The sequence below is a fragment of the Pseudocercospora fijiensis genome (assembly GCF_000340215.1).
Source record: "Pseudocercospora fijiensis CIRAD86 unplaced genomic scaffold MYCFIscaffold_2, whole genome shotgun sequence".
NCBI classification, from domain to species: domain Eukaryota; kingdom Fungi; phylum Ascomycota; class Dothideomycetes; order Mycosphaerellales; family Mycosphaerellaceae; genus Pseudocercospora; species Pseudocercospora fijiensis.
Window position 1 is genome coordinate 2,987,984 of NW_006921533.1, and position 26,535 is coordinate 3,014,518.

Below are 26,535 nucleotides of genomic sequence, written 5' to 3' on the forward strand. Positions count from 1 at the left end.
CTAGGAGTTCAAGACGTTTGTCAAGCTTCAAAGTCTGCGCGGCCGTGCTGGACTAAGCAAACGAAAGGCCATCGTGAAAGGTAAATCGGCAAAAGTTCTGCAGAAGGTTGCCCGCAGTCTTTGATAGCCTGGCAGCCGACGTGCCTCTGGCCACCAGCGAAAGATTGAGAGAGATTTGCGGACAGCCCGGACAGCGTACTTCTACCAATTCGATCGGCGTGGAGACCTACACCGGCCCACCCAGCCCTCCTCCTCTACCTGTAAATGTCGAAAACATCGTTCCTACTGCTCTCAGCCATACTGTCATGTGCTACGCTCATCCAGACGACTACTGGCCTGGAATCCCCGAGTACAGGAGTCGAGAGGCGTCAGGGCAACAACAGTACCCAACTCCAGATTGTGATCACGAATTCCTGCCCGGACCGGATTTGGCCTGGGATTACTACGCAGAACGGCGACGGAGCCTCTGACGGCTTTGCGTTGAATGCAGGAAGCAAGCGCACCATCAATGTTGCCTCAAACTGGGAGGGACGGATATGGGGTCGCACAAACTGTACATTCCCCGATGGCGATAATGCAAATGGACATTGTTTGACAGGCGAATGCGGCGCACTGAAATGTAAACAAGCTGGAAATCCTCCTGCGACACTCGCTGAGTTCACCATGGATGGCGGAGCTGATCAGACTTTTTACGATTTGAGCTTGGTGGATGGATACAATTTACCTATGGCCATCGTGTTCATGGCAAATGGGGTCGGCGAGCTGGAAACGGTCAAAGGAAGTGAAAGCAATCCGTCGTGCGTGGGAAGCGTGAATGACTTGGCACCTCCCGGCTTCGATCCCTACGCAAACAATCAGCAATTTCTTGGAACAACGTCGGCCGATGAGCTACCGTTCGACACCAAAAATACTGCCCAGACTGTGACAAGTTGGTGTCCTTGGGATTTGCAGGTCAACGCGCCGGCAGCTCCTGGCGATGGAGTCTACCCTTACCCGGATGGAAATGTCAAGCGACCTGCATTCAATCCTTGCAACTCGGCATGTGCCAAATACAACAAGGATAAGTACTGTTGTAAAGGCAAATACGATACGCATCCCAATTGTCCGCCAAATTACTACTCGAAGGCGGCCAAAAGTATCTGTCCCGATGCATACTCGTACGCGCACGACGATCAGAAAAGTACCTTCACCCAAGCGAAGGGAGGAGAGTTTGAGGTGGTCTTTTGTCCTGGGGGCCGGAGTACCAACATTCTTGCAAGCAAAAGCGGCAGTAGCAGTGGTGCGTCAAGCAGCAGTCGACTCTTGAAGCGGACGTTGGAAGACGGGATTTCTCCATGGACATGGGCGTGGCTGGCATTGTGGTCATCGATTTTGTTGGCTCCTATGGTGGTGGTGTAGTATGTCATTGCAAGTCAACTGGCATCATAAATGTAGGCAGCGGGCAGGTCTCGCCACTTTGTACAGCTGAGATAGTGCCAAGCGATGTTGACAATACCTAGGAGTTGAGTAGAGAAATATCCTCAGTACATCAAGTATGCAAGGCGCAGCAAGACTCTCTGGTCCGGCCTGCCATCAAGAGGGCCAGTAAGATGGCGCGTGTTGCAGATGATGAATGGTCGAGGGAGCAGACAGTATAGATATCGTGTGTCTTCTATACGCGAGAAGAGTCCAAGACGCCATGCGTTGTTTGAGCGTGATTATGAAGATTTCCAAGGTGCGTTGCTATGCAGTTCGGTGTTGCGAATGGAAGAATGGGCGGCGTTGGGCGTTGGCTGTGCTCCGTGACCCTCGGACCAGGATGTCCCGCCGGCGCTGGCGGGCGAGGCTTTCGAAGGATCGACAGTGCGCAACGAGCCAAAACAACTGCAGCTGGGCAGGAAAACAAATGGCCAACTTGACCCACTGCACAGTGCACGCCAGCATCGCCCAAATTTTCCGTGTTACAATCATGTGAGGACGGAGCAACACCGACTTCCCGCTTCACGAACACCGACTGTCGATGCACCGCAGCTGAGACCGACACTGCTGAGACACGCATAGCAACCGAGTCGCCAACACCACGGCATCACTGTGCACGGCGCTGCGCATGACGGACATGTCGCTGGCCTTGCGATACCAGTCACCGCAACGTCGCCTTCAGCAGCGATAAGCATTACACCTGCTGTTATCAATTCTCGTCTACCGACTGGCCAGGTTAGTACAGGCTCTCCCAAGACCCACATGGAATGCCTCCATGATGCCATCCCAGCCAATGCTCCAAACCATGCGCACATCAATACCACCAAAACACCAGAGAAGAGCATTCCCCAATGTTTTCCCGCTCCCGCCCCCGCTGCTGCACTCCCCAATGTTCGATGTCAACACCGCAGACGCGCAATATGCTGTTGATTCCATGTCTAACTGGCTGTCCGCCTTGTCGGACTTGCAGCATCCCTCGTCCATGCCCTCACCAAACAATGCCGCCCGCAAAGCGTCCGCCAAGAAAACGCCCGAGAAGAAAGCAGACTTGACCACGCAGAAGCTGGCACGGAAACGTTCGCAGGATTTTGCATCCAAGATTGCTGGTTGGAATCAGGCTGGAGGAGGCGTCGCTCAACAGCAAGATGAAATAGTGGTCATCGAGCAGGCTTCCGACGTCAGCTTAGGCAAGAGAGGCAACGATGCATTACACATTGTAGTCGAAACTGAATCGAGTGCTCCGGCACTAGACGAAGTGGTCGCCATCGTCGACGAAATCGTACCAGATGTCACGATAACATCTCCACTCACGCCAGCGCGAACGACCCCGAGAGCATCAAACACCTTGAGCGGAACCAAAAAGGCAGGTCGAGATGTCGATTTGGGCCGCGGCGCATGGGTTCGTAGAAAGAGCAAGCCTCAGGCGGAGGCTGCGACAGATGTAAAGCATGCTGGAGCGCCGAAGAAGCGCGTCGTTAGTGATGGCCATTGGAGGCGTGACAGACAAAAGGTTGAAGAGAAGGCGAGCCCAGAGAAAGAAGAGGTGAAGGAGACAATCCCAAAGCCGGTCATCGTGAGAAGAAGCGGTGCTTTGAGCATGGGAATGAAGGTTCCTCCGTCATTCCAGGACTTCTCTGCCTCCGATCCTGAGCCAGAGCCGGTAAGAGTACGGCCGTTGAGATACCCACCATCCAGCTCTAGATCCAGATCGCCTGTGGGCCGTGGAGCGACACCGGAGTTTGAGAGCATTGGCACTAAGGTGTATATCAAGCGACGGACGCGATCGAGAACGGCTGGCGACTTGCGAAAGTCTGAGACCAGCCTGACAGCTCCATCTTCAGTGGACAAGCCAAGCACGGCGGAGACCGATATCACCACTCCGAGCTCCTCCCCTCCCAGACCGAAATCTGAGCCTCGAGAACGGCTGAGAAAATCACGGAGCAGGGACGATCAGCCGAGAAGTAAATCCGCGAAGCAGTCGCCAAACACAGATGAGATGAAAGATACGCGAAGAAGGAGCAAGCCTGCTCTGGATGACACTGGCGTGGCGCGGCAACCGTCTGTGACAGCGGAGGCATTCGCGAAGCGCATCACGCAGACGAGCAAAAAGCCCACCACGCCCGCACCACCAGCGCCGAAGCAGCACGGCACTCGGATCGAAGGATGGCTTGCGGCAATGCCAGATCCTTTCACAGAGTCGAGACGATCATCACTTACTCCAGAACCACTTGACATTTCTAAGAAGAAGCGGTCGAAGCCACAGATAGAGGTCGAATATGAAGACGAAGATATTGGTAACAGTAGCAAAAGTAGTGCGAGAAGGAGGAGCTCCCGCAAAGACGACGATATCATCATCGACACTCGCGCTCGCAGAAGTGCAACACCGGAGACAGAGGTATCGGCATCGAGCCCAACGACCCTGAAGCGCCGAGGAGCCAGACGAAACAACGACTCTTCGATCAAGAACAAAATGTCTCGAGAAATCGTCGCAGACCTCCCAACGTCATTCGATGCTGTAATGAGTGGTGCATTACCAGATACACAGGATGAACGACCAAGGACGGCATCAGCCAAGAAGAATGACAGGTTCAGGATCCCAAGTGGCCAACGGCTCTCTACGATCGCATCTGACGAGACACTGCAGGCTCGCAGACATGGTCGAGCTTACTCAGATGATGCTACTACAACTTTCGAGGGCAGTGTGCTATCGCGCGCTAGTGACGGCGACAGTCCACGACGAGGTCCCTCTGGTCTAAAGCGAAGAACAACGAAACATGACGATCTTATGTCGGTCCTGTCTACGGAGAGACGGACGAGAAACAGCCGACGAAGTGTTCGTCACAGTCAGCGAAGACCAGGAGCAGCGAAAATTGGAGATGTCATGAACGAGCTATCTGCGGAGGAGCTCAAGTATCAGCGTGAGCTACGCACACTCGTTGACGGTGTTATACCTGTGCTGCTGCAACATTCTCTTTCCGATACGGGCTCAACGTCCAAATCTCGTGTTTCCAGCCGACCATCGAGCGATGAAGTGATGCGGCCAATTGTGGAGATGGGAGTGGCGCTTGAAAAACTGAAGACCATGCACAGGAAGATCCCTCTGCATGAGCCAGGTGAACTCCTGCTTTGGGCAGACAATGCTGCAAAAGTCTACGCGGATTATCTCAGAGTCTGGCGCCTTGGCTTCCAGGACATCGTTGTGAACCTAGCGCCTGCTGAAGCCTCCAAATCAAAAGACTCACGGAGCTGGGACCATGATTTGCCTCGAAATACAGATGGCGATCTGGTAGATGGTGCGGGCGAGCGTGTGGACGTTGCGCATCTGCTGAAGCGTCCTTTGGTACGCTTGAAGTACCTAGCAAGGACGTTCAAGAATATCAACAGTCTGAAGCCATCTGCGAATGCTGAAGACATGACAGCCAAATACCACGACCTTATCGCCGACGCCAAGAAGCGAGTCAATGATGAACAAGCTCGTCTGGAGGATGAGGCCGCTGCGAGCATTGATGCTACCAGAGCTCGAGATCCTCGCAGTTTGGCGCCGATTACTGGAGTCAGCATCGATCCAACCAGGTCTGTCCGAGCACGGGACTATTTTGATATGGACCTCGTGCACTCTAGTGGGCAGCAACTAGGATGCAAGATTGAAATCATATTCCGAGATGATGCTCCGAATCGCGGTAAGGCTGGAGATGTTCTGTTCTGCGAGATTTCGGTCTCAGGGAGATGGCTTCTTTTCCCGCCAATTCCCTGGAGTTTGGTCTCCGCACGCGCAGGCGAAAGACCTGGCGAGCTTGTGGTCATGATTCGTGGCTTTTTATCAAATGCCCGGCAATGGCGGGAAGTCATGTCGCTCAGAGCTGAGACCGAAGACACAAGCTCGGACTGGTTGAAAATGTTGGGATCGGCACCGATGCCTCCCAGGCTGAACAGAAGGTCAAGCTTCAATATGTTCAAGCAGCACAGTGTTCCTGCACCGGCGTTGGAGGAGCCGAAAGCTGTAACAGTTGATAACCGTGACACTCCTGACAAGAGCAGGGATCCCTCGCCGAGGGAAATCGAAGTACCCATTGGTGAGCAGGTCAAATCTTCCTCACGCATATGGGACGGCAGCGAGGTGAACAGTGTTTGCAACGATGATGCCATCACATCGACCAATGCTCAGAGAGCCAAGGCAAAACGCTACCGCAGCATGGCCACGTCGCAGTCAATACCGGAGGTTTATCATCAAATTTCCAGGGATCATGCCGCTCAGCCTACATATTTCTACGAGCAGGCACGAGAAAATGTATCGGCGCACCAGAATGACCGACGACCAAAGTCTACTCATATAAGAACGCATTCGGACTGGACAGGCGCAACGGTGTCGACCGAGCGAAGCAGCGAGTACAGCGTATGGATGCCTTCTTCAGACCGTGCTACTTCACGGTACTCTGATGAAGAGACGATCGACGAAAATGACCCACCTCGATATTCGACAGCACGTCCAGGAATGCATCGACGCACCTCTTCGGTACCGTCTATGGACATGCCGACAATACCTAAAGTTCGGCAGCCAACTCGACCTGAGAGTCCTTCATCAGACCGCGACGGTCTGCCGTCACAAAAGAGAGCCGCGGCAGAAGCAGAGAAACGACTCCCACCTGACCCTGCCTCTACATCGTCTGAGCTACAGAAACGAACCTCGCTAGGACGAAGAGAGCCTAACGAAAGGCCACCAGCTCCGCCGGCCCATGGAAAAAAGCCACGTCCGCTGTCTCTTGGCCAGAACCTGGCGAGCAAGATCCCTTCGCTCACGCCTGCATTCCTGAAGAAGACCAGACGTCCTTCTTCGCCACTGAAGCATGAGTACGAGCCATCTACGGCATCGGAATCCCTTTCAGATAGTGATTTCTCGGATGACTTCTCGGACGAGGGTTCTGAAACATCTGAATCTACAGTGTACGATACTGTGCACGATGCTGTCAATCCTCCAGCGCCGATGACTGAGGACGGCATCTCCACTGTCGGCGACCTCAGAGGATTCCAAGATTATGCCAGCAAGGGACTGCGACAGTCGCCCCCGCCTGCTACAGAACCAAGCTCGCCCTACAGCATTCCAGGTACAAGTCTTGCCCCATCTGAATCTGCGTCACAAGCACCGTATCGCACGGTACCTCCAACTGTCGTTGAAGCTGGAAAGACTGTAGCGTCCATCTGCGCATGGTCGGAGCGTGGAAGCTGGGACAGTCTGCATCCCGAGGAGTGTCAGATTTTCATCACACCGGGCCTCATCGAAGCTTTCGACCTAGTACAAGCCAACTCCGTACAATTGGACGATCAACATACAACCCCGTCTGCCAAAGGAATCAAACCACTAGTAGCACTTGAGCTCACGCCGCTTGTTCCACTGCGCCGCGGGACCGCTGTGGACATCTCAATCAGGTCTCCGCCCTCTTCCAACTCTCTGCTCAAATCTAGTAGCAACATCTTGTTCCGTTCACGAAGTCCAGAAGACTGCGAGAGGCTATATGCTTTGATCAACAGAGCACGTATCGATAACCCTACGTACATAGCTCTACAGAACGCTCGCGGACCGGTGCAACAAAGCAACTGGGGCGAGATAATGGACCAGCGACCGAACCCCATGGACAAGCGCAGGTCATGGTGGAATCTTGGTTCACGGAAGAGCAGCACGTATCGATCTCAAGGTAGCAGGGCACAGTCTACTGCAGCGACTGAATCCTCGGTCGGCACAGTCGGAACAGCATTCTCAGCACTCCGGAGATTCAGCAGCGGCAGCAAGATCTTCAACATCGGCAACAGTACTATCACCTCTCGGGATGGCACAAGGAGCACCAACAGCGGGTCGTTATCATCTGGCACTGCAACTCCGATCCAATTTGACCCTTCTGTAGGTACGCCGCTTGGAATCAACAATGCAAAAGTTCGTATGTACATGCGCGAATCTGCAGGGAGGTGGCGCGACATGGGTGCTGCTCGACTGACTGTCCTGCTGCCACCACGACAAGATCCCACAATTGCTGCAAATCCAAGGGTGACGGGACTGGAAAAGCGAGTGATCGTCTCCGGGAAGAGCAAAGGCGAAACGATGCTCGATGTCACGCTTGGAGAGAGCGCGTTCGAACGTGTCGCCAGGACGGGCATTGCCGTCAGCGTATACGAGGAAAGTCCTCACGTGGGTGCCATTGGCAGTGTGCTTCCGCATCAGACGACGGTGTACATGATACAGCTGAAATCGGTAAGTGCGAGACATGATCTGACTTTCGAAGCCACTGCTGACAAGTTTCTAGGAGCGCGAGGCTGCATACACTTTCGGGTTGGTTGGCAAGCTGCGTTATTAATCTTGTACAGAAGCATCGAGCACAGCGTCTGCTTCAAGCATTCGACGACATTTAGCAAGGCGTTGGGGTGATGCTTTCTTCCTCTCTTTTTGTCACCTGGGAACGAGGAACCGAAGTCGACAGTTTCTCAGCATTATAGAAATGGTTTTATACAGCTATATACCCCATCCTATTAATGCCAACGAAATTCTTCACGTCATGCCCTAGTACCTCCCAGCAAAACTATCAATTTTATTCTTCGCAACCTCCGCAATTGCATCCTTGATGGGCGTATCACCCCCAACCATATCAATCGCCAACCCTATCGTGCCATCATTCTTCATAATCTCCACAACAGCCCTCGCAACATCTTCCCTCGAAATCATCGCATCCAAATGCACTTTCCCAGCACTAATCCTCCCCTTCCCAGCCTCCTGCGACAACCCCCCAGGCCTCACAATCGTATACTCCAGTCCCCTTTTCTCATTATTCATCACAAGATCCCTATCCGCCGCAAACTTCGCCTGCATATACGGTCCAATCGCCCCCCAAACTCTTCCCGACCGCTCACGATCCGAATCATTATACCACTCCGGTTCAGGCCTGCTCTCCCGATCCCTGACATCTATAGCCGAAATTATGATATAACGTTTCGTGACTCCGGCTTTGGCAGTGGCGTCCATGGATTTCCTCGCGCCTTCGTTGTCGACTTTCTGGGTGCGTTCCGGGGAGCCGCCGCCGGCGCCTGCGGCCCAGATGATGGTGGAGGGGTTTGTGGATTTTATGGTTTGGATCATGTCTTCGATTGAGGAGGCTTCGATGGATTGTACGATGGGTTTCCCTCCCAGAGATTCGATTTCGGGGGTTTGGGCGGCGTTGCGGATTATGGAGTGGACTGTTTGGCCTTCGGAGACGAGGAGGCGGGTTAGGTGTCGGGCGACTTTGCCTGAGCCGCCGAAGATTAAAGTGGTTGGCATTGTGGTGGTGGTTTGTTTTGTCTAGATGTGCAGTGTATGTAGAGTGAGTGGATGAGTGGGATCAGTGTTGTCGCTTGTGGGGTTGAGGATGGCGAATATGAAGCACTTTGATACTGCTGTGTCTTACAAATATGAGTATCGATCACGTCTTTCTAGAAGACATTATTAATGTCATTCGAATCTGCTTGTTGTAGATGACGTCTCATCCTTGAAGCTTGAGCGTCATTGTAATGGGCAAAACTCGGATTTGGTATTGACTTTTGACACAGTGTCTAGATAGAATGCATGTGGATAGCAGCAATGTCTCCCCCACGACAATCCCTTTGCTACCGGGTATGAGCCTTTGTGATCTCGGAAAGAACGTCATAAGCATTACTGTCGGGATGAAGAGCGCGATCAACGTTGTTTGAACGGACGGAAGCTTCGAGGCTGGATGATCTTGGCGTGTGGCATGCATCGCCAGCCCTCCCTGCGCGGTTTCATTTGCACCCAACCTCGTCTTGGACATGCGACATACATTTCAAAAACTTCCTTCACCCGAGTCACGTTCACTGACAGTAATCTCGGTCTGAAATAGTAGACTGAGCCATCAGAGAAAGATGGAGTAACTGCCGAGCCACGCTGTACCTTCTCCGCAGCAACTGCAGGTACGCATTGGTTCTGATTAGCCAGGAGCTGGAGCACCTGAAGACAAATCAAACACCGGGTTCGGAAGCAAGACTGTTGGACTGACTTGGAATTCAAGTCATGTCATCCTGAGATCCTCTCTTCGTCGCCAACTCGACCGCCATGGCGAACCAAGTCTGTAAAATTGGCTATATCGGTCTGGGAAATGCAGGATATCCTCTGGCTTCGTTGCTTGCTCGGGCAGGATACGAACTTGTAGTCCAGGATGCCGATGCAGGTCGTGTCTCGAAGTTTGTACAGGAGCACAAAACATCCAGGGCCGCCAGTCTTTCAGGGTACGCATTCCGAGATGTCGACATTTTGATCACGATGCTTCCAAATGGCGAAATCGTGCGAGATGTGCTTCTGGGCCCAGCAGGAATAGCTAAGCACATGAAGAATGGTGCAATCATTGTCGATACATCTTCTTCATCGCCTTACCACACTCAAGAGACTGGGAAGCTGTTAGCATCGACCAATCCAGCCCTGACTTTGATCGACAGCCCAATAACTCAAGAATACGCATTTGCTTTGGCGAAAGGAGACGCAACTCTGATGGTCGGCTGCTCCGATACGGCGGCGCTTCAGTTGGCCATGCCATTCTTGAAGATAATGGGAAAGCACGTCTTTGTAATGGGTGAACTAGGATCCGGACATGCGATGAAGACGCTCAACAATTTTACATCTGGGGCAAGCATTCTCGGCTTATGTGACGCACTGTTGGCAGGTCAGAAGTTTGGGCTGGATCCGGCACAGATGGTAGATGTGATGAACGTAGGTACTGGAGTGAATTTTAGCACAAAAGAGAGTTTCAAGACCGATGTGAGTCGTATCGTTTTGCGATTGGAGTCTCTTTTCTGGTAATCATGCTTACAGAACATAATTCGACCAGGCCCTTACTCGTCGCTTCCAGTCTGGATATCAGCTTTCGCTTCTCCTGAAAGACATGAAAATCGCTCGAGAAGTGCTTCGCAGTACTGGATTGAGGTCTCGACTTGCTGATCTGATCGTGGACGAGATTTCGTTTGCGGATCGTGTGGCGGGTGCAGGAGCGGACCACACCCAAGTGATACATGCCTGGGAGGAAAGAGCTGGCGAGAGACTGAAGCAGAACAAGCCTCGAGCGAAACTCTGAAGTGCAGGAAAAGATGTGGACCAGCCAATGCCATCCCTTACCATGCGATCTCGCTTCTCGACGTGCCTCGTAATGTATGGGTATCATTTTCGTTTAGAATTGGTCTGCAAGAAATTAGCGAGGGAATCAAATGTGGTCAAAACAGTCAATGGCATACCTAGGGTCATGCTCATAGAAACGTCAGTGTTCTCAACCATCTTCGTGAACTCCTCGAAGCTTATCTTGCCATCATGGTCGAGATCTGCCTCCATGATGGTCTTGTCAACAATCTGCTGTAGCTGCTGGTCCTTCAGATTGCTGCCGACCATCATCTTGAGGACGATGAACAGCTCGCCATTGCTGATGTAGCCGTCCCTGTCGATGTCGTATACCTTAAATGCAAATCGCAATTTCTCCTCCTTATTTCCTTTTGAGCTGAATGCGCTGAGCCCTGTCACGAACTCCTGGAAGTCGACATCGCCACCTCCGTCTTCATCGAAAATTGCAATCATTCGAGTGGCTAGCGGGTTCGAAGATACTTGAGGTAGCGAAAGGAACTCGTCTCGTTCGATTGTGCCGGAGTTGTCCTGCGCCAGCATCAGGAATAGTTTGCAACATATCGAGCAGAGCGCGCACCTTATCTAGTTTCATGAAGCGCTTGCGAAGCCTGTCCACTTCGTCTCGATCGACTGTATGCGCAGTAGTGGTCAGCACGTGGTCATGTTTCCAGCTGAAGGTTGATACAGGAGGCGAATCTCGCGCGTCAAGTTCGCGAACATACAATTTGATCCCTGGACGATGTTTTCCAACATGGCGGAATTTGCGTTACCCATCTTGGCGCCTGTCTCTCCTTAGGAGGTGTGTGTTGTAGTGTATAGGAGGACAGAACCAAGACGGCAAGACCCTCGGACCCTCCTCAAATGGAATACGGAGTTTGGACTATCTTATCTTCACGTGATACCCGCTTCTTCCAGGTCCAAAAGGTCCAGGTGCAGTTCTCTATTCGGGAGAACAGAAACTTATTAGGATGAGCAAAAGGTGACTTCTAGTCCGCTCGAGATCGCAGTTGCAGGTGCGGGACACATTTCATTCAGATCTTGAGCCGCTATTCTAGCAACCGCGTCAAAACTCAAAGCTCAGGTCAAACAGGGATCTTCTCCAAAGCCCAAAGCACCACCACCACCACCTCCTCCTCCAGCAGAATTCAAATCACGTCGATCCGCGCTTCGATCGCGCGACAATCATCGGAATGGCAGGTCAAATGGAAGACGCGGCCATCCAATTCGCGGAGACTGTACAGACCGCATCGATCAACCGAAATCCTGACCCGAATCGCGACTTGGCCCCAGAGACTTCGGTTGACAAGAAGGTCCCGGTTCAATTCGACGATGCTGCAGATGTCATGTCCGAAGCAGAAGATGTTGGAGAGGATGAGATACCGATATCAGTACTCAGGCCGCTGCCTGAAGAGCCTCGAGCTCCCAAACATCTGCAATTGCCCGACTTGCGATTTGAACAAAGCTATCTCAAGAGTATAAGTCAGACGAATGATTGGAGAGTGATCGCGTACATCACCATCAAGGACCAGGTATGCGTTTTCTGAATACTTGCTCAATTCACGGCTGATCGGTGTAGGTCTTGATGCCCATGGTACAGGGTGCCGCCTATGCACTTCTCATCGCGTGGTAAGCTTTCCGTGATGCTCTGGCTATACAATCGAATATCTAATTCGCGCAGGTGGCGGCATTCCAACACGGCCGTGAAATTCTCTGGTCAGACAATCGGTGCCAAGATTCGCCGTTGGTGGTGAGTTCACGGCTATGCTCTCTTACACTTCAGCCTACGAGCAATTGCCATTACCGCACCCTTCCTCTTCGCCTTGCTCCGCTGAAACGTCGGCCTTCTACTGTGTCAATGCTAATTATGTACAATAGGTGGGACGTAAACAATTGGAAGATCCCCGAGGACACAAAGTGGAAGCTGTCAAAGTAGATCTGCCAGCCACGACCCAGCCTTCTCGACCGTGATCGACAGCAGACGATTTCGTCTGGATATTGGGCCTATGGAACGCTCGCGGCCGCTTGCTGACCCCACCCACGCCGCGTACGTGCAGTGCAGCATGCTGCATCGGTGGCATTGGCGTGGGCACCTCTGCGCGGGATCGCCGTCGAGGGAATGCTGCGGGAACAGTCTCACGGACCGAGACCAGTGGCACACTCGGTGCCATGGCCGTATTTTCCGGGCACAAATCTCAAGTAATGTCTTGGGCCTGAAGGACCTGATAACAGTGGGACTCTGATGATCACGACACCATCAGGTGCATGCGAACTATTGATCGCACCAAACCTGCTTCAGCTATCTCAGCCGAGGTCTTACGGCACAGGAGCCCACGCTGCATCTTGCAATTCTTCGCACGTCTCTCAATTTTGCCTAGGAAATGCAGCTCAGCGCAGCATCGGCCGTGAATCGAGTGATTTATTGGCACGAGAATGGTAGCAATGTCTTGTGGATGACAACATAAGCGCGACTGGCGCAGTACTATGAGCGCTCCATTGGCATTCGTGAGGCTTGATTGCGCACTGAATCGATCTCGAGTGCACGAGCAGAAGTGGTGTAATGTAGCGAAGTGCGCACCGCATGACGCTGACCCCCGACATCTCAATGGACGACGATGGCGTGCTCAAAGAACATGCGTTTCCCACATGTTTCAGTGGCTCAGCGAGCAAATCATACGGGCGAGCCCGACTGTACATCCTTATCTGAACTACACTCACATTGAACTGCGTCAAGCAGCTCAAACTATACCATCCCACAGTCGGATACATGCGTGCGTCGTCACTTCTGCCAGAGCGCGGCAAGTACGGTACGATTTGCCTTCAGCTCGCTCTTTCACAGGGACTCGGCTGCCGATTTACAGTACGCTGGACGTCAGCGGGGACAGGCCCCACTACATGTGCATCTTCAATTGGAGCTTCGTTCATGGGCATTTGTCCGCCATGCCATCTCGCGTGTTGGCCCCGAGCGAGGCCCTCATCATCAAAAATAATGTCCGCCACCGTAAAGTTCACCAGGTCTGACGCACGCTGCCGCTCTTTGTCCGCTCTCACTGGCTGTTTCCTTCCGTCTGTTCCTGCACAAACGCACAAACCTTGGTCGGTGATCTCAGCCCGTGGGTTGAGGCACGAGTGTGGGTTGAGGGAGATCCGGTGGCGCTGCTCTTGCCTTGTAGCGCTGCGCCAGTCCGTTCTCGCCAATAGTTCTGTTCTGCTTCTATTCCGGCCTCTTCTGCCTCACTTGCGGGCCTATTAATATTATTGTGCTGCAAACAGAAGTCTCTGTGAACAATTCACATTCCACGGCATCACAGTTGCCCAAACATTTCAGCACTCCACAAACTTACATTACCGTATCAAGCAACATTACAGCTCGACGACGCCAATCCTGCCGAAGCCTTGAAACATAGATTCGGGCTTAAGTTATTGGTTGAAGTCTAGATACAATGTCGAACAAACCAGTGTTCGTAGCAACGCACCCTAGGGCATGCTCAACAGCATTTGAAAGGGCAAGTGATGACATGAAATGATCCTCGGAGGCTCAGACTGATATGCTCTGCAGGTCTTCATGACCCGACGCAACAGCATCCAAACCATCCATGAACCGTTCGGAGATGCCTTCTACTATGGGCCGGAGAGATTGGGCACCCGATTCGAGAATGACGAAGAAGCTCGGGAGAAGAGCGGATTCGCTGGGTCGACTTTCAAAACGATTATGGATCGCATCGAGCGAGAAGCAGCTGAGGTATTTTCGTCCCGGGCGCATGATTGACCCTTTGCAACACCGCATTCCCTCCTTCGGCCATTGTCCTTTTGACAGGCCTTCGAACGCACTGCCAGTTTTCAAGGATTTGTCCGCGAATGTTCGGACATGTCACTGTGATGACATGGTGACGGTGTAATACATCGATTCGATTCGATTCGACTCGACTCGTCCAACCAAAGTCATTCAAGTGTTGTCCAGCAAGCGGCAAGGCCTCTTCTAACAAGGTGTACAGGGCAAGCGTGTCTTTATCAAAGACATCACGCACTACCTCTTGCCTCCAAATCAAGCACCAGCTCGACTGGCTCCTTCTCTTCAGAGGTTGAAGCGGGGCGTTGGCACAGACGATCGTTCATCGAGTGCAGACCGCGACGGCAAAGATGCAGAAGTCGTCGCCAGTGACCACGATTCGGGCGTCGTTGTCACTCCGGCGGCCAGTCCGCCCAGAAGCCCCGGTTCTCCGTCAAAGTCTCCTCCGTTTCCATACGAGCAGTCTGAGGCCGAGGCCGACAATCCAACGGTAGTCCCTCGTGAGATCCTGGAGAAGTTCCATTTCACCTTCTTGATTCGGCATCCAAAGAATGCGATCCCAAGTTATTACCGTTGCTGCATTCCGCCTCTGGTGGAGAGGACCGGTTTCACGCCATTTATGCCCGAAGAAGCCGGATACGATGAGCTGCGTCGTCTCTTCGACTACCTGAAGGACACAGGTATTGTCGGACCAAAGGTCTGCGGCGCAAACGATGGCAAGACATTAAAGCCTGGCCAGGTCGAAATTTGCGTCATTGATGCCGATGACATGCTCGATGATCCAGAGGGTATCCTGCAGCAGTATTGCGAGTCGATTGGCGTTGACTTCAGCGATGCCATGCTGCAATGGGACTCCGAGGAGGCTCATGCGTTCGCCAAAGAGCAGTTCGAGAAGTGGAATGGTTTCCACGACGATGCCATCAACTCGACTGATCTGAAGCCGAGACAGCACGTAAGTCGGAATCTATGCTTAATGAATTAGCCACGGTAAGCACACACACGCTGACCTTTCGCGTAGAAGAAGAGCCCCAAGTCTGATGAGCAGTTATACTCCGAATGGGTTGAGAAATACGGCCGGGAGGCAGCTGACATGATCAAGAAGACCGTCGCCGAGAATGTTGCGGATTATGAATACTTGAAGCAGTTCGCCATCCCTCAAAAACGTCAAGATTGACTACTTGAGGACTGGGCGATTCAATTTTGAACCCCGTAACGATGTTCACTCAGGAGTAGCGGGTATGGGCGCGAGGAACGGCGTGCTGGATTTTGCTATTCGAACCGCACAGAATGCACAGTTGTAACCAACGAGGCATAGAATAGGATTAAATTGGCGGAGGAATGAAAGTAGTGATCAGACTCTGAAGAATGAGCACACGGGCGAAAGCACGCCATTTTGAGCACGCGATTCGTATTCTGTCGTGAAGAATTGCGCGACGAGCCGTCTTGGCGAGACTTCTTGCAACGTCGCACAAGTCGTTGTTCACAGGCCACACGTAGGTCTATCATCGACATCTCGGTATGGTTGGCTGCTCCTCGCATTGTCTGGAGCTCACCACCATGCCTTCTGCTCGCGTCTCGACTATGATACATCTGTTCAGGATGGTTCACTCAGCCCGCTCGCCGCTGTGCTTGAAGCAGAGATGTCACCGCGATAGCGCGTCTATTGACTATCGACTATCATGTTCATGCAGCATCCGAATCTATGATGGCTTGATCAATCACCAACAGGCCTTCATAGCCATTCTTGACGACCTCGTCATCGACAACGAATACGGCAAAGAAACTGGCCTTTTCTGTTTTGCTGGCATTCTCTCCGCGAACATGATGGCACCCGGGAGCCTCGTACCACATCCCGCCCTTTTTGACCTCAAAAGGCGCACTTGAGTTCATCTGGTTGAGCACAGTGCCCTCGATCGAGCATGCCACGACAGCAGAACCACCATGAGTATGAGGTGGGGACGCTGCATTTGGCTCCATATCCACCATTGCGACTATCAATGACTTGCCAAGTATGTTGGAAGGTCGGTGGTGTGCTAAGATCTTGAATGTCTCTCGTGGACGCCTGCATTGCTGTCAGAGGTAGGCGACTCTCCAAAGCGACCCGACTTACCCTTTGAGATGGTAGACACCGTTGGTCTTGACCACTTTGGCGGAAGTCATGTTGGCTGTTTTGTTCGACGAGAACGATGTGGGAGTGCGATGCATGCTCTACGATTGACCAAAACCACGCTCTTATATCAGCCAACCTCGCTCGCCTCGAGCCTTCCTTCCCTTTTAGGCAACTGACTCGGTTTCAGGTACGACCTTGGAGGATCAGTCGTCCGAAGGTCCGGAAATGCCTTTTTATGGTGTCTGAAGCAGAATCAATTTCTTGAAAAGCCCAAGATCGTCTAGCTTACGAATCCATCAGCTCGTACACCATCGTACATCCAGCTCAAAAGAACTTGGCGAAGCTACCAAGAGAAGCTATATAGCCTTGCGACCGGTCGTGTAACACGGAAGCAAGATTGGACGGACTCTGCAGATGTCTGGAATGCACGCCTCGCTGAAGATGAAGGCAATCGGTATCAAAGCTGCAACACCTGGCACGACGCCATACTCGGCTGCGAATCCAGCGCCATCTTCAGCGATTGTCAACATCGACAGACCTATTCCAAAGCTTCGCAGAACAGGAGATGTCGTGGTCCAAGTCAAGGCCACAACTGTGACAAGAGATGCTCTGACTTGGCCAGAGCTGTACGAAGCAGAAAATTCGGCTCAGCCTGGTAATGACTTCTCCGGAATCATTTCAGCAGTCCATGATGACGAAACAGAATTCAACATTGGAGACAAAGTCCATGGCATGACTTCCGCACACCGAGGTGGCGCGTGGGCTGAATACGTGCTTGCAGAGAAAGACGAATTCGCAAGAATGCCCGAAGACCTTTCCTGGGAACAAGCTGCCTGTCTCCCGATGAGTGCCATGACTGCCGACCAAGCCTTGTTCGTGCACGCAGGCCTCAAGCGCTCAGGAATCACGAAAACTGTCCTCGTCACTGGCGCAGCAGGAGGAGTGGGAATGTATGTCGTCCAGCTTGCACGATTCGCCGGGCATAAAGTCATCGCAGCTACAAGCTCTCTTTCGCGAGACCGCGCCTTTCTCCAAGAGCTCGGGGCCGATGGTATGCTAGAGTACAATCGCAACAACCCAAAATTCGAAGAAGCTTCTTTCGACGTTGTGATCGACACGGTTGGCGGACAGGTCCTCGAGACTCTCAAGCTTTCGCCAAAACTGTTCAAACGGAATTCTGACGCGGTACTCGTCACGATCGACTCGGCTAGCTACGACATTTCGAATGAGCCCCGAGAGACTGCGTTTCCGAAATGCAAGTTCTTCATCCTGGAACCTTCGAGAGAGAGCTTGGATCGTATCGCGAAATCTGTGAAGGAGTCTGGTCTGAAGACGTTTGTGGCCAAGACCTTGGAACTTTTTGGAGAAGCGAGAGCCGCATATGAGCTTGCAGACAGCAATACTGCCAAAGCTGGAGATCGAATGGCAATGGAAAGGGGCAAGATTGTGCTAGTGACGTGAGTGAGCTGAACAGTCGGTATTGTAGAACCAAAGACCGAAGGGATAGGAGTTACTCATGAAGCGTACACAAGGAACTATCGAAGCCGAACAAGACAATGCCTAGCAGTAAGGTATCCAAAAGCAAACCGTTTCGCCATCGCTGTTTCAAAATCCAGACCTGAACCCTTCCCATACCTTTCCACTCGACGGTCATGTACAAGATAAGATGCAGGACATTCCCTCGGTTCAATATTCATCTCGTCCGGCTTGCGCTACCGACCCCTTTGCCCAGCTTCACTTTCGCTGCGTGCGACTTTTGTCCCAACGCTGGAGCTGAGATGTCTCGCCTCTCTTTGATGTTGACACCTTCCATCATCTGCTTCCGCGGCGTCATATGGCCATCCGCAATAGACTTGGCACGACCTCTTCTGTAAGCGATGGCCGCCAGTGCTGCCTCCCGGTCAAAAGTCGGCGCAGATCCGGATCTATCTCGCGGCGACATTGTCGTAGGTGGGATATTTTCAGCATCCTGCATGGCGTCAAATTTTGGCTTCTGAGGTGTGAAATGCATTGGGATTGTTGTGGTGGTAGTGATGGTTCGCACATAGCCTGGCCGGTACGGCGTTGTCTGAGCTTGTGAGTGGGCTGGTGATTGTGGGCTAGAAAGCAGCAAAGGCACCTTCATGGTTGCAGGGGTGGGCGTAGGCTCACCATTCTCGTCCGGCTGTGCTTCTGGTTCCAATGGAGTCGGCCGTGGCGCAATAGGCTCTTCCTCGTCAATTACAGCTTCTTCCCCCACTTGATCTTCAGGCTCAGGCTGATGGTCCATTGTCATACTGCGATCTAAGCCTTCCATTGGAGAGTCTTGTGGCGCAAGTTCCTCCATTTCCACGTCCACACTTTCCCTCTTTTGAGTGTGCACCTCAGGAGAAGACTCACGCTTAATGACGACGCTTGGTTCGGTATGCTCGGTCTCGCTTGCAGGAGTCGTCAGGACTGCCCGCATGGTGTCGCGAATGTTTTCGAGTGCTGCCGCGAATGGGTTTGTTTCACGAAGATCGTGGGCTGAGTCTCCACGCACTCTGCAGCCACAGCATTGAAACTTGCACTCTAGTCGCAAGAAATCCACGAGCTCTTCGGCCTCCTCTCGTCTCATCCTTTCTCGACCGAGTTCCTCGCTGAGCTGCCTAGCCTCAACCATCTTCTTCGTGACCACGCCAACATTCTCTTTATCATCTGACAATGGGGACTGCGGACGCTTCTGTGGAGACCTTCTTCTCAGTTGTGGGCTCATGAGATCGTCATCGTCATGATTGCCCAGGGGTAGAGCGATCATGCCTTCGGCTGCAATTCGAGCCACCTCTTCTTCCTTCAAGCTTGTCTTGAGTGCATTCTTCTCCTCTTCAACGGTCTTCAGTTGAGTTCTCATCTTGTCGAGCTCTTCTTGGACGGCGACCAATTGGTACTGTGCATCGAAGGTCTGTTGTTCTCGTTGGGCCACCTTGCGCTTCTCCATGTCCAAGCCGGACTGTGTTATGCGGAGAGTGTTGCGCGTAGATTTTAGTTCTTCTTGCAACTTGAGCACGGCTGAGCTCGTCTTGAATGCTTCTTTCCGCGCCTTTCGGACTTCCTTCTCGTATACTGAATGCTGCGAGGTCTGCGATTCTTTGAAGTTAGCAAATTCCTCCTATGTAGATGTTAGTGACATTTCTTAAGCATTCGTCGGCCTGGTTCGCTCTCACCGTCACGACCTCTAGTCTCTTTCCTAATTTCCTCTCGCGATCGCGACCTTCATCGCCCTCCCTCTTTAGCCGCCGAACTTCTTCACGTAATCTCTTGACATCGTTCTCGGCCTCCTCCCTTGCGATCTGCGCCCGTCTAAGTTCTGCCTCGTGTCGTTTCTTTCTTCCTTCCCACTCTGCATCGCGATCGCGAACATCCAAATGCTCAAAGCGCTTGACTAGGCCTTGGACGTCGCTGTTTGTGCGCGCGTGGGATCGAAACGCGTGAATCTCGGGTAGGGATGGGCTCATTGGTAATGCAAAGCCATATTCTTTCACCGGTGAATTCCGCTTGGGGTCGTAGTCGGCGAACAAGTTGGCCGCCTTTCGTCTGGGGGAAGAGTGCGGTGACGGGTTTTCGGGGTAGTCCGGTGTGGATGTTGTTTTGGACGACATGCCACTGAGAGGCCTGGTGCTGCCATTGACGCGTTCAGGCGAGAGAGGCTGTAATGACTCTCGCGGTGGAAACGGGAACGCATCCATTTTGCTGTGTATGTATTTATTGTCACTGCGCCGCGATCATCGTTACTGTGACATGCACTCGGTCACTGGGAGCGCTTGTGTGTTTGAAGAAGTCCAGGGCAAGCGCGCTTCAGCCTGGGTGTTGCCGGAGCAACCGCAACTTTCTTTGCGCGGCTCCTCAGCCCTGCGATTCTTCATCACAGTCCCAATCACGAACATTCACCATCTGCTGGCCATGATGTGGCTCATAATTCTGATGGAAACAGCTGAGGCCCCGCTCCGGCGAGCCATAGAGGCATCGAGGCATCGACATTGTCAATTAAGTGTCTCAAGCAGTGAATCTTCAACTCCCCTTGCCATCATGCTAACGTGCAGGATATGATATACATGTACTGTACACCACTGCGATGAGTAGTGATTCATATCGCCATGGAGCCGCCTGCCAAGAGGCACAGAATAGATTGTCACTACTCCGGCATCCCCTGGACTACACTTGCCATATCGTCTCCCACATCGTCTTGGGGGCAAGGCAAGATGATCTCGCTGAGGAATCGTCGCCCGATGAAGAAGCGCAGATGGCACTTTCCGAGCCCGAAAGAATGTTCCCGATTCCTGTATAGAGCTGCCCAGCCGGACTCAGTTGATGGCGGCATCTCTCTCTTTCCTTTCCCTGCATATGTGATGCTGAAACAGGGCCTTGGCAACGGTCGTGAAGTCAACCGCATCGTGACGGGTTTCAGCTTCACTTAACACCTGCCGACAATGCCTTTTGGGAGCGCTCCTTACTCACTACGCCTTCGCATGCTTCTCCTCAGATGTGGTCTTCATTTGAAATCACAGTCTCTTTGCCTTGCAAATTATTTTAACAAACGGCCTACAACCAGCATTCATCTTCTAGTATAACAATAAGATCAGTCATCAAATCAATCATACCCTGTGATACGATGACGATGGAGCCACCACTCAAGAAGCAAAAGACACAGGTATCGGATGGGCCGGTCTCTCCACAGATCGGCTCCTATGCCTATGACCACGGTACGCCTGCTTATTTTTCCAGGACGGTGATGGCTAATTTGCTGTAGGAAGTGCCACAAATCCCACGCCAAACGGACCATCAATGACACAGGCTCTCGACCTAGCGACATCTTTCAAGACGCTCGTGGAGGGACTCAATGGCCAATTCGAAACAGAGAAAGCGAAGGTAGCTGCTCAAGCGGTAGACCTCTCCGCCAAAGACGCTCAGATCGAGAAACTCCATGATCTGTGGAAGACTTCAAGTTTGCGGGAAGAATCAGCACGACTCCAATGCGAGCAGACCGCGAGTCAGCTTGACATTGAGCAGCGCAAGCTTGAGAGCAGTACGACCGAGCTGAATGCAAAGGAGTGGGAGATTAAAAACCTTCAACGCCAGACGGATGAGTGGAAGAGAGCCTATGAACGAGAAAAGACAGGTCAGCGCGAGACTGGACAGAACAGATCTATGCTCATGAGGGATCTCGCCGAGGAGAGGGCCAAAAATGCCACCATCACCGAGTCTGTCACTTCTCTGACGAAGGAGATCGCAGTGCTGAAGCGGGCCAAGACACCAAAGAAGACTCAAGATACCGGAAAGAAAATCAATGACACGCCGAAGGCACACGCGGACACGGCCCAGAAGCTTCGCAAGAAGCATGAGGAGACCGTCCGCAAACTTGAGACGAAGCAGAAGGAAGAGACCAACGAGTTGCAGGAAGAGTTGAACGCATCTCAGCTAAGAGAAAGTCTTCTGCAGGATGAGAATTCCGAGCAGGCTTCGGAGATCAAGTATCAAGATTGCCAGATCACAAAGCTAAGGAAGGACGTCAAGAAAGCTGGAAAGAAGTCCGAGAAGGATGCACAGAAGGCCATTGAGAAGGCAAACAAGGAGATTGAAGGATTTCGAGCTATGGCTGAGAAGAGCGAGGGCAAGGCTGAGAAGTACGAGGAAGTTTTCGAGGCAGCAAGAAATGTGGTCCGGAGCGACGTCAACAGAGACTGGCAGGACTTTGCAGCAAAGATGGAGGATCTCTCAGAGGCGGTCAAGAGTCATGCTTGATTATCTCCAGGGATAAAGCTGTTGGACTGTGGCTTTATTGAATTGGCCCTTCCGACTTGAGCCGAATGGGAGCAGAGGAAATTTGTATGAATGAGTTGACTCTTATACCTCGAAAACCTCATGAAATTGCATCCCACCCAGCGTGTCGATGCCAGCTCAGCTCCCGTCTCAAAATCTGCGTACCTTCGAGATCAATGATATCTGAAATCTAACAGATTAGAATGGCCAGAAGTCATGATCAGCTGGACTGACGCTTTTTTCATGAAGGGGATGTGCCAAACGTGTGAGGGGTCGGAAATGCTCGTTCCACGCTCGAGACATGCTGTAAATATTAATAAGCAAGAAGTACCCTCGTGATTCCCGAAACGCCTTTTCTGCGCCCGTATCGCATATGCCACTTTGCCAGCCTCAAGATCTCACATTCGTGCCACTTCCTTCGTCTTATCTCTTCCTCTGCGCTCCCCTTATCAACAACCCACCAACAACAGCGGCCGCAGCAGCCAGTCCTCCAACAATCGCCACTCCCACAAGTCCCTCTTTCTGCACCCTATCTTCAATCAACTGACTCAAACTCTGACTCTGCAGATTGTTCGGCTCCAACTCCAGCAAACTATCATTATATCTCTTCGCCTCAGCATAGTTTCCAAGCTTAAAGTTTCCCAGCGCCAGATAGTAGAGACATTCTCGTCTTCGGTCGGGAGATTGTCTGAAGATGTCTGAGAGGAGTCGTACGCCTTCCTGTTGTTCGGTACGTTGGGTGGATTTTATGAGACCCCAGGCATAGTTAAATTTGGTTTGGAGGGACACGTATTCGCCTTCTTTTTCGTACTGGGAGCGGAGAACGGCGAGTTCGGCGGGTTTGAGAGGGCTATATTATCAACTTGTCAGTTGGTGAAGTTATGGTTGTGTCGATGTGAGACATTACCTTTCTGCATCGGCGGCGTCTGGAACGCGGGTTTTGTTAGCTGTTGTTCGCCATGCGCCGCTTGCGAGATCCATAACGAAGATGCTGCTTTACTCACATGGCAGATGCCCGCTGACCATTTTGACAGATCGACTCAGACAAGTGTTTGTGGTACGTTTGATAGTCGCGCAAAGTGTCGCCTGCCAGAGAGCTTGCTGAGGGTCGTGCTTGCCTTGCCATCATGTGCGAAACGTCATCTGCAGGCCAGTCCGTGCGTAGCTTTTGGTACGCGGCTAGCTTCCGGCGCTGTGGAAACGAGCAACAGCGGGATTTGTTGATGTCGCGTCAACAATCGCGACTCGCGAACAAATCATCAATCGAACAGCCTGGGGTGGGAAGAAACCCCCCGTATCGAAGACGAAGACAGTATTATAGTAGTTTCAGGCCGAAAGTCCAAAGGCGGGAATCGACACACATCGTACCGCCATCAACATACCGCAAACATGGTCCTTTTTGACGAAGATCCCGTAGAGGTATGTCTAAGTAGGGTCAGAACAGGAAACCTGCGCGTACTGACCATGCCGGATAGTTGATGTCCCAGGCGACCAGCCAATTTCATATTGCGCCCGACAAAGATGCACTCTCGCGCGTCTCCGACACTTTGGCCACTCTCGAATCGTCCCGCCAACAACGACTCAATGCGCAACACACTGCACTGAAGTCCCTTTCGCGGCGGCTGAATAATCTCAAGGGCGCCTATGACTATGAGGAAGAACGACACGATGCCGGCAAGCACGCGCAAGACATGCTTAAAATGGATACTGAGAAATTTCGCATCGCCAAGGGTGTCAGTGATGCAGAAATCGAGAGCGAAAGATTGAGCGGAGAGCTTGCGGCTCTGAAGCAGCAACTAGACACGCTTGAGAAAGAAGGCGTAGAAGGCGGGAGGAATAGTGAGAGGCATAGCGAGGATGAGACTGTGCTGAAGTTGCAGTTCTATCGCAGTCTCGGAATTGATGCGAGGAAAGACGAGAAGACTGGAGAGTACACAAGAGCAGTGATCAGAAATTCGGAAAGAGGAGATGTGAATGTGGTGAATGTAGATGGAACGTTGCCTAAGGCTTATTATGCGGGCATGTTCTGGGACAGCATATGAAAATGATTGATCGGGAAATGCGCAGAGACAGCGCCGGAGTTGGGAGTTTAATGGGATGATACCATGCGCAAATGCGCGCTGTTTACTTAGGTATGTACGTGACGCGAAGTATTGACAAAATTGTCAAGCCATGTACGGGCATCTTCATGCCACTGCACGCCGCTTTGACCAGACGAATACAACATCAGGGCCAATGGAAAACATCGGTATAAGATGCATACCCGCAGCTTGTGCCCAACACAGCTGGAGCTCCGAGCTGACCAGCAAACCATTTCGCATTGTCTTTCACCGAGTCTGAGACATACATCTGAAGCAGTTTGCTCTCAGAACAGTTGAAGGTAAAGTCCTCTACTCACTTGGAGCACCATTCCACTTCACCTGCTTCGACTCATCGATCGGTCTCATGCGTGATCCGACCTTCAGCAAAAAGAATATCAAGCAGTGGCTTGCGAAGATGAAATCTCCGATCAGGAAGAACAGATTCGAGCGTGGGACAAATGATGCGCGCACAGATCCTGAAAATGCCAGTGACGCTTCTTTAGGAAGACTGAGATCCTCCACTGGGGTTTCAAAGTCCAGCACAATGAATGAAGAGTCGTTCGGGACGGGGTATGCTTCTGATACCTCGTTCATGAGCAGCAATGAGCACTCTCGCAAACCGGTGTCCAGGGCACTGGATCAACCACGACAAGTTATTGATCTGGCTTATGCACCTAGTGGTGACGGCTTGCAGCAAAGCAGCGAACGAACGCACCTCAGAAACGACGAGCAGGGAGCCGCCAGCACTCACCCGGATGGCTTTCACCTTGAAAGTCTTCAGCAGCGATTCGCCCAAACATTGAGACTCGGAATTTCTGCCAAGCCGCCTGCGTACATCGATTCGGAAGACGACGATGTCCTTGTGGATACTTGCAAGCACGGAAGGATGGTTCCACCTCCGCTTCCGCATCGCGCAAAGGTCAACCTCATGTTCAGGTTCGAAAAGAATACAGCCTATTCATGTCTCAGAGAAGACGAGGTGCACCAAATTGCTTTCAATGCCTCCCCTGAGTCACTTGTCGCCGTTCTGCAAGCGGCTTGTACTCGTGTCTGTCAAGATCAGTATGCCGACCTGCTCGGAGAACTGCTTCGGATTGGACTTGACTTGGATATGAATGCTTTCATCTCATTCGGTGACGGCAGAGACGACTTTATCAACAAGGATCAACTTGGGCGATTCCGATGGCGATGCATTGCTGATCTTTTCCCAATATCAATCGATTCATCGAGGGACTTTGAAATTCCTATCAAGATCAAGGTTTCAGTGGTCAATAAATTAGAGCCACTTCCGTCGCCAGCCTCCATTGACATCTGGAAGCAGCATCGTCTAGGATGGTGCGAAGGAATTGGGAACCGGAACTTTGGAGAGGACGGTACACACAAAAATATGAACAGCGGCTTGATTCTCGAATTCGCGGATGGCAATGCGAGTACCCATCACAATATCTTGATACCTGAGCGGATTTTCTCGAAGAGTCCTCTCATCATAATCGGAGATCGGTGCCAGGGCGAAAACACAGATGTCCAAGTCACGTCACTATCTTTTGGGAACAGAAGTCCTCCATACCAAGCAGACGATATGACGGCGCGAAACAGGGTGAAACAGTACCTAGCAGAGTCTCAGCACGACACTTCTCCTGAAAAGTGGCTCCCAATTCTTCCTAACCTGACATATCAGCCGCTTATGGAACAGCCGACAACCCAAAGATGCGAGGAAAGGTTGCATTTGGCAGTGCGTCTCGTCAACCATCTTGAAGCTTATGACCTCCGCTACGTCAAGGTGCCGGCCAATGTACTTATCGACGCAAAGGGTTCTACAGACGCTTTGCTTCTTAGATCGCTGATTACAGACCGACTGCGCGACCTGGTCGCCAAGAAGCCAAAAGGGTATGATTGGAGAGCTGATAGCCCGATATCAATGGCTCGTTTGTTCGATTCTGAGTCGGAGCGGCAATGGTGGATTGATATTTGGGTAATGCCGCAGTCAAAGGGTCTGGGTACATATAGAAGGCTGGCGAAGAAGGGCGGCGCAGGAAAGAATCTTGCGGCTTTTCTTGATCCTGCTATGGTAGAGGAGGGTGATCGGAAGTTGTGGGTCGAGGCACACCTGCTGGGGCCGAAGAAAGAGGATGGCTTCTAAACCATATTCTTTCGCGCCGGACATGGAGACCTTTGACCAGATCGA

The 26,535-nt window shown here is 52.1% G+C and overlaps 15 protein-coding genes across 15 annotated transcripts; 9 read left to right on the forward strand and 6 right to left on the reverse strand.

Annotated features, from left to right (window-relative positions):
- Window positions 1-396: 396 nt before the first annotated feature.
- Window positions 397-1,254, forward strand: MYCFIDRAFT_124305 (uncharacterized protein; the record flags this gene model as incomplete). Its single annotated transcript, XM_007925184.1, has 1 exon — window positions 397-1,254. A coding segment is annotated over one exon (858 nt), but the record flags the coding sequence as incomplete, so codon positions are not given.
- Window positions 1,255-4,339: 3,085 nt separating this feature from the next.
- On the forward strand, window positions 4,340-7,873 carry MYCFIDRAFT_132031 (uncharacterized protein; the record flags this gene model as incomplete). Its single annotated transcript, XM_007925185.1, has 4 exons — window positions 4,340-4,744; window positions 4,811-5,539; window positions 5,846-6,206; window positions 6,633-7,873. The coding sequence occupies 4 exons, from the start codon at window positions 4,340-4,342 to the stop codon at window positions 7,871-7,873; spliced, it is 2,736 nt and encodes a 911-aa protein (XP_007923376.1).
- A 46-nt stretch (window positions 7,874-7,919) lies between these two features.
- On the reverse strand, window positions 7,920-8,868 carry MYCFIDRAFT_210362 (uncharacterized protein). Its single transcript, XM_007925186.1, has one exon. The coding sequence runs from the start codon at window positions 8,756-8,758 to the stop codon at window positions 8,006-8,008; it is 753 nt and encodes a 250-aa protein (XP_007923377.1). The 5' UTR covers window positions 8,759-8,868; the 3' UTR covers window positions 7,920-8,005.
- A 679-nt stretch (window positions 8,869-9,547) lies between these two features.
- MYCFIDRAFT_39568 (uncharacterized protein) lies at window positions 9,548-10,288 on the forward strand (the record flags this gene model as incomplete). The annotated part of the gene is made up of 1 exon (XM_007924211.1): window positions 9,548-10,288. The coding sequence occupies one exon, from the start codon at window positions 9,548-9,550 to the stop codon at window positions 10,286-10,288; it is 741 nt and encodes a 246-aa protein (XP_007922402.1).
- Window positions 10,289-10,642: 354 nt separating this feature from the next.
- On the reverse strand, window positions 10,643-11,371 carry MYCFIDRAFT_39651 (calcineurin B subunit; the record flags this gene model as incomplete). The annotated part of the gene is made up of 3 exons (XM_007924213.1): window positions 10,643-11,125; window positions 11,175-11,227; window positions 11,320-11,371. The coding sequence occupies 3 exons, from the start codon at window positions 11,369-11,371 to the stop codon at window positions 10,643-10,645; spliced, it is 588 nt and encodes a 195-aa protein (XP_007922404.1).
- A 198-nt stretch (window positions 11,372-11,569) lies between these two features.
- MYCFIDRAFT_59208 (uncharacterized protein) lies at window positions 11,570-12,611 on the forward strand. Its single transcript, XM_007924425.1, has 4 exons — window positions 11,570-12,126; window positions 12,174-12,223; window positions 12,276-12,344; window positions 12,473-12,611. Exons 1-4 carry the CDS (start codon window positions 11,788-11,790, stop codon window positions 12,528-12,530), a joined length of 516 nt encoding a protein of 171 aa, XP_007922616.1. The 5' UTR covers window positions 11,570-11,787; the 3' UTR covers window positions 12,531-12,611.
- Window positions 12,612-13,903: 1,292 nt separating this feature from the next.
- MYCFIDRAFT_202328 (uncharacterized protein) lies at window positions 13,904-15,769 on the forward strand. Its single transcript, XM_007925187.1, has 4 exons — window positions 13,904-14,100; window positions 14,154-14,336; window positions 14,590-15,336; window positions 15,403-15,769. The coding sequence occupies exons 1-4, from the start codon at window positions 14,038-14,040 to the stop codon at window positions 15,556-15,558; spliced, it is 1,149 nt and encodes a 382-aa protein (XP_007923378.1). The 5' UTR covers window positions 13,904-14,037; the 3' UTR covers window positions 15,559-15,769.
- A 298-nt stretch (window positions 15,770-16,067) lies between these two features.
- MYCFIDRAFT_40169 (uncharacterized protein) lies at window positions 16,068-16,448 on the reverse strand (the record flags this gene model as incomplete). Its single annotated transcript, XM_007924239.1, has 1 exon — window positions 16,068-16,448. A coding segment is annotated over one exon (381 nt), but the record flags the coding sequence as incomplete, so codon positions are not given.
- A 487-nt stretch (window positions 16,449-16,935) lies between these two features.
- Window positions 16,936-17,955, forward strand: MYCFIDRAFT_39667 (uncharacterized protein; the record flags this gene model as incomplete). Its single annotated transcript, XM_007924214.1, has 1 exon — window positions 16,936-17,955. The coding sequence occupies one exon, from the start codon at window positions 16,936-16,938 to the stop codon at window positions 17,953-17,955; it is 1,020 nt and encodes a 339-aa protein (XP_007922405.1).
- Window positions 17,956-18,004: 49 nt separating this feature from the next.
- Window positions 18,005-20,468, reverse strand: MYCFIDRAFT_171768 (uncharacterized protein; the record flags this gene model as incomplete). Its single annotated transcript, XM_007925188.1, has 7 exons — window positions 18,005-18,029; window positions 18,082-18,206; window positions 18,233-19,016; window positions 19,044-19,621; window positions 19,677-20,223; window positions 20,251-20,361; window positions 20,401-20,468. 7 exons carry the CDS (start codon window positions 20,466-20,468, stop codon window positions 18,005-18,007), a joined length of 2,238 nt encoding a protein of 745 aa, XP_007923379.1.
- A 24-nt stretch (window positions 20,469-20,492) lies between these two features.
- MYCFIDRAFT_171769 (uncharacterized protein) lies at window positions 20,493-21,068 on the reverse strand (the record flags this gene model as incomplete). The annotated part of the gene is made up of 4 exons (XM_007925189.1): window positions 20,493-20,644; window positions 20,671-20,922; window positions 20,968-20,999; window positions 21,049-21,068. The coding sequence occupies 4 exons, from the start codon at window positions 21,066-21,068 to the stop codon at window positions 20,493-20,495; spliced, it is 456 nt and encodes a 151-aa protein (XP_007923380.1).
- A 226-nt stretch (window positions 21,069-21,294) lies between these two features.
- Window positions 21,295-22,251, forward strand: MYCFIDRAFT_81893 (uncharacterized protein; the record flags this gene model as incomplete). The annotated part of the gene is made up of 1 exon (XM_007924613.1): window positions 21,295-22,251. The coding sequence occupies one exon, from the start codon at window positions 21,295-21,297 to the stop codon at window positions 22,249-22,251; it is 957 nt and encodes a 318-aa protein (XP_007922804.1).
- Window positions 22,252-22,692: 441 nt separating this feature from the next.
- MYCFIDRAFT_186355 (uncharacterized protein) lies at window positions 22,693-23,295 on the reverse strand (the record flags this gene model as incomplete). Its single annotated transcript, XM_007925190.1, has 3 exons — window positions 22,693-23,119; window positions 23,177-23,195; window positions 23,274-23,295. 3 exons carry the CDS (start codon window positions 23,293-23,295, stop codon window positions 22,693-22,695), a joined length of 468 nt encoding a protein of 155 aa, XP_007923381.1.
- Window positions 23,296-23,658: 363 nt separating this feature from the next.
- Window positions 23,659-24,311, forward strand: MYCFIDRAFT_81895 (uncharacterized protein; the record flags this gene model as incomplete). Its single annotated transcript, XM_007924614.1, has 2 exons — window positions 23,659-23,688; window positions 23,745-24,311. The coding sequence occupies 2 exons, from the start codon at window positions 23,659-23,661 to the stop codon at window positions 24,309-24,311; spliced, it is 597 nt and encodes a 198-aa protein (XP_007922805.1).
- A 583-nt stretch (window positions 24,312-24,894) lies between these two features.
- On the forward strand, window positions 24,895-26,490 carry MYCFIDRAFT_81896 (uncharacterized protein; the record flags this gene model as incomplete). The annotated part of the gene is made up of 4 exons (XM_007924615.1): window positions 24,895-24,920; window positions 24,981-25,723; window positions 26,029-26,082; window positions 26,201-26,490. 4 exons carry the CDS (start codon window positions 24,895-24,897, stop codon window positions 26,488-26,490), a joined length of 1,113 nt encoding a protein of 370 aa, XP_007922806.1.
- Window positions 26,491-26,535: the final 45 nt, after the last annotated feature.